This window comes from Protomyctophum parallelum (genome assembly GCF_964188405.1).
Source record: "Protomyctophum parallelum genome assembly, chromosome: 20".
NCBI classification, from domain to species: Eukaryota; Metazoa; Chordata; class Actinopteri; order Myctophiformes; family Myctophidae; genus Protomyctophum; species Protomyctophum parallelum.
Window position 1 is genome coordinate 17,222,866 of NC_139718.1, and position 5,000 is coordinate 17,227,865.

Below are 5,000 nucleotides of genomic sequence, written 5' to 3' on the forward strand. Positions count from 1 at the left end.
GTCTTGCTAAGTCATTAGTCATTCAGAGTCTTGCTCAAGGACACTTTGACACTAACTCCTTACCTGACGCAGTGGTGGTGCTGCTGTTGGTGGTGGTGGTGGTGGTGGTGCTGCTGGGTCCACTGGCAGGGGGGGAGACGGCTCCTCCCGAACCCGAGTGACGGGAGGAGGACTGCTGGGACTGGGTGGAGCCGGAGGCGGGGGAGCCCACGGGCGAGGGCGAGGGTCCGCCGCTCCTCTGGGCCGAGGAGGACGAGGAGGAGGATGAGGGGAGGTGGGGGGAGGCGTGGGGGGAGGAGAACGGGGAGCGTCTGGCTGTGCCTCCTCCTCCTCCACCTCCCTGCTCTCCATGGGAGGAGCCTCCTTCTCTACCGCTGGTGGTGGTGTTGGTGGTGTTGGTGGTGGTGGTGGCTGACCCCAGACCAGCCTCGGTGCCCGTGGGGAGGTCATCATCGATGGAGCCGGACAGGTCCTGGGTCAGAACACACAGAGGAGGAGACGGAGGGTGGGTGAGTCTGGGCTGTCACCATAATGACATGATTTTATAATAATAATACATATACGATTTATATAGCGCTTTTGAAAAAGTATTTTTACAGGACAAAAATAAATAAAACGACTTTATTTGGAAGAGACAGTTGGCAGTGCTTGACCCAAGGGAGCGGGAGGGTACATGGCGTTGGATGAGTTCAGAACTACAGTCACATCCAGGTGCAATGTAACGACTACAGTCACATCCAGCTACAATGTAACGACTAGTCACATCCAGCTGCAATGTAACGACTAGTCACATCCAGCTGCAATGTAACGACTAGTCACATCCAGCTGCAATGTAACGACTACAGTCACATCCAGCTACAATGTAACGACTAGTCACATCCAGCTGCAATGTAACGACTAGTCACATCCAGCTGCAATGTAACGACTAGTCACATCCAGCTGCAATGTAACGACTACAGTCACATCCAGCTGCAATGTAACGACTACAGTCACATCCAGCTACAATGTAAGCCAGCTACAATGTAACGACTACAGTCACATCCAGCTACAATGTAACGACTACAGTCACATCCAGCTGCAATGTAACGACTACAGTCACATCCAGCTACAATGTAACGACTACAGTCACATCCAGCTGCAATGTAACGACTACAGTCACATCCAGCTACAATGTAACGACTACAGTCACATCCAGCTACAATGTAACGACTACAGTCACATCCAGCTGCAATGTAACGACTAGTCACATCCAGCTGCAATGTAACGACTAGTCACATCCAGCTACAATGTAACGACTAGTCACATCCAGCTACAATGTAACGACTACAGTCACATCCAGCTGCAATGTAACGACTACAGTCACATCCAGCTACAATGTAACGACTACAGTCACATCCAGCTGCAATGTAACGACTAGTCACATCCAGCTGCAATGTAAGCCAGCTACAATGTAACGACTACAGTCACATCCAGCTTCAATGTAACGACTACAGTCACATCCAGCTACAATGTAACGACTACAGTCACATCCAGCTGCAATGTAACGACTACAGTCACATCCAGCTGCAATGTAACGACTACAATCACATCCAGCTACAATGTAACGACTAGTCACATCCAGCTACAATGTAACGACTACAGTCACATCCAGCTGCAATGTAACGACTAGTCACATCCAGCTGCAATGTAAGCCAGCTACAATGTAACGACTACAGTCACATCCAGCTTCAATGTAACGACTACAGTCACATCCAGCTACAATGTAACGACTACAGTCACATCCAGCTGCAATGTAACGACTACAGTCACATCCAGCTGCAATGTAACGACTACAGTCACATCCAGCTACAATGTAACGACTACAGTCACATCCAGCTACAATGTAACGACTACAGTCACATCCAGCTACAATGTAACGACTACAGTCACATCCAGCTGCAATGTAACGACTACAGTCACATCCAGCTGCAATGTAACGACTACAATCACATCCAGCTACAATGTAACGACTAGTCACATCCAGCTACAATGTAACGACTACAGTCACATCCAGCTGCAATGTAACGACTACAGTCACATCCAGCTGCAATGTAACGACTAGTCACATCCAGCTACAATGTAACGACTAGTCACATCCAGCTGCAATGTAACGACTAGTCACATCCAGCTGCAATGTAAGCCAGCTACAATGTAACGACTACAGTCACATCCAGCTACAATGTAACGACTACAGTCACATCCAGCTGCAATGTAACGACTACAATCACATCCAGCTGCAATGTAACGACTAGTCACATCCAGCTGCAATGTAACGACTAGTCACATCCAGCTACAATGTAACGACTACAGTCACATCCAGCTGCAATGTAACGACTACAATCACATCCAGCTGCAATGTAACGACTACAGTCACATCCAGCTACAATGTAACGACTAGTCACATCCAGCTGCAATGTAACGACTACAATCACATCCAGCTGCAATGTAACTACAGTCACATCCAGCTGCAATGTAACGACTACAGTCACATCCAGCTGCAATGTAACGACTACAATCACATCCAGCTGCAATGTAACTACAGTCACATCCAGCTACAATGTAACTACAGTCACATCCAGCTACAATGTAACGACTACAATCACATCCAGCTACAATGTAACGACTACAGTCACATCCAGCTACAATGTAACGACTAGTCACATCCAGCTACAATGTAACGACTACAGTCACATCCAGCTACAATGTAACGACTACAGTCACATCCAGCTACAATGTAACGACTACAGTCACATCCAGCTGCAATGTAACGACTAGTCACATCCAGCTGCAATGTAACGACTAGTCACATCCAGCTGCAATGTAACGACTAGTCACATCCAGCTGCAATGTAACGACTAGTCACATCCAGCTACAATGTAACGACTACAGTCACATCCAGCTACAATGTAACGACTACAGTCACATCCAGCTACAATGTAACTACAGTCACATCCAGGTGGAATGTAACGACTACAGTCACATCCAGGTGGAATGTAACGACTACAGTCACATCCAGGCTGCAACATGTTTGAAAGAATGCATTACATTAAATATATTTAAGAAAGAAAGAAAGAAAATAATTAAGAAAGAAAGAAAGAAAGAAAGAAAGAAAGAAAGAAAGAAAGGGACTTTAGATTTTTTGGCATCCATTGTTAGGTATGCCCATATGATGACTCTAAAAGTGTGAAAAGCGTACTTTTCATTTCACTAGGTCTTTACCATAACACTGTATCCACAGTACAATGCATCATGCTGCCATGGTTAGAAAGGTGAGTGGTAATGGAGAAGAACTCACTCAATGGAAATCCCCCCGTGACACTACACAGTACACACTACACAGTATACACTATACCGAGCTCAATAGTGGAGTACTGTAGAGAGAATGAGGTGTGTGTGTGTGTGTGTGTGTGTGTGTGCGTGCATGTGCGTGCGTGCGTGCGTGCAGGAGAGATGCAAGGGAGATCGGGGCAGAGAGAAAAAAGAGGGCCAACAAAGAGATACGATGTGACGGCTGTGTGATGGCCACGCACACGCACACGCACGCACACACACACACACACACACACACACACACACACACACACACACACACACACACACACACAGCAGTGCGTGCTGTGCCCCAGCTGCAGTGTCACCTGTGTGTGACCCTGCATGGCGTGCGACTGACTGGCGCTCGCTCGGGGGAGGAGAGAGGAAAAGCCAGCTGATGTCTGCCAGTCAGTCCAGAACCCTTAACCTGCCAGGGTCCCTGGTCCCACCTGCCCCCCCCCCCATATATATGCCTATATATTCCAAGTGTGTCCCATGCAGTTTATTATGATTATTTTGGGGGGTTTTTTCCCTTAAGGGACTTCAAGGGAAGCAGTGATTTAAGCCAGTAGTTTTCAAACTGTTTCATGTCAAGAACCCTCAGATCAACATTATTTGGCAGCAGACCCCCATTTGAAGATATTTTCTGCCAGGGACACCCGATTTGCGTTGTAAAAATGCGGAACATAATGGCGTCTCGACGGTGCCACACGTAACCTTTGTTTTCTGTCACGCCTCCCTGAATGCCCAGCCGCCCGCTCTGCCAGTCTGTCACATGGCATTATGTATGTGCCCCGCGCTCGCTGGGCCAAGCTCTCTCTCTCTCTTTCTCTCTCTCTCGCCATCCCCATGGAACCATTCTGAATCCTGGCCAATCAGGTCAGCCGGTATTCTGAGCTGCGTGACGCAAAGAGTTGCCACCGCAGCCAATAGGCTCGCTGTGTTATTTTCAGCGGACCACCCACCCGAGAGAGTGGGACGGAGAGAGAGAGAGAGAGAGAGATGGGGAGAGAGATGGGGAGAGAGAGAGAGAGAGAAGGGGGGGGGGGGGACGCCATTTGACACGCTTGGGTCTTGGGAGCAGGGCGTAACCATGGCGATGGCTTTTTTTCCCCCCAGAAAGCAGTGACAGCTAGGTTGACATGGAGCCGCAGGTCGTTAACCTACAGGCTAATTGTGTGAATGGATGTGAATAATTGCATTTCAACCTAATTGGTGTTTCGGCTGCCAAACGTTTTCCGACGGCAGTTTGTGTATGTGTGTGTGTGTGTGTGTGCGTGTTTGTTGTGGGCGGGGGGGGACGGGGGGGGGACGGGGGGCGGACTGAAAAAACACACAGGACTAATTTGTTTAGAGATGGTCAGACTCATTGGGATTATTTACACACGTTATACTAGCGCTGTGGTGAAAACGTTGATAGAATATAACGTTGAACGCCTGTCACTCCATAAAGATGTGATAGACAGTGCTGTAAAGAAACTAAGTGTATACATTTACTTAAGTATGCTGTACTTCCGCACAATTTTGAGGCTTTTGTACCTTACTGGAGTATTTCCAATACTTCTACTCCACTACTTATCGGATCAAAATATTGTACTTTTTGCTCCACTACATGTATTTGAAAACTTTTAGTTACTTTAGTTCAGTCA

The 5,000-nt window shown here is 47.7% G+C and overlaps 1 protein-coding gene across 1 annotated transcript in view; it reads right to left on the bottom strand.

The window, feature by feature from the left end:
- Positions 1-5,000, bottom strand: part of LOC310878185 (AT-rich interactive domain-containing protein 1B-like) — a 240,202-nt gene that overhangs the window by 76,855 nt on the left and 158,347 nt on the right. The window contains exon 5 of the mRNA XM_083792341.1: positions 64-472. Coding sequence (XP_083648467.1) covers positions 64-472 — 409 coding nt within the window. The remainder of the gene's footprint in view (positions 1-63; positions 473-5,000) is intronic.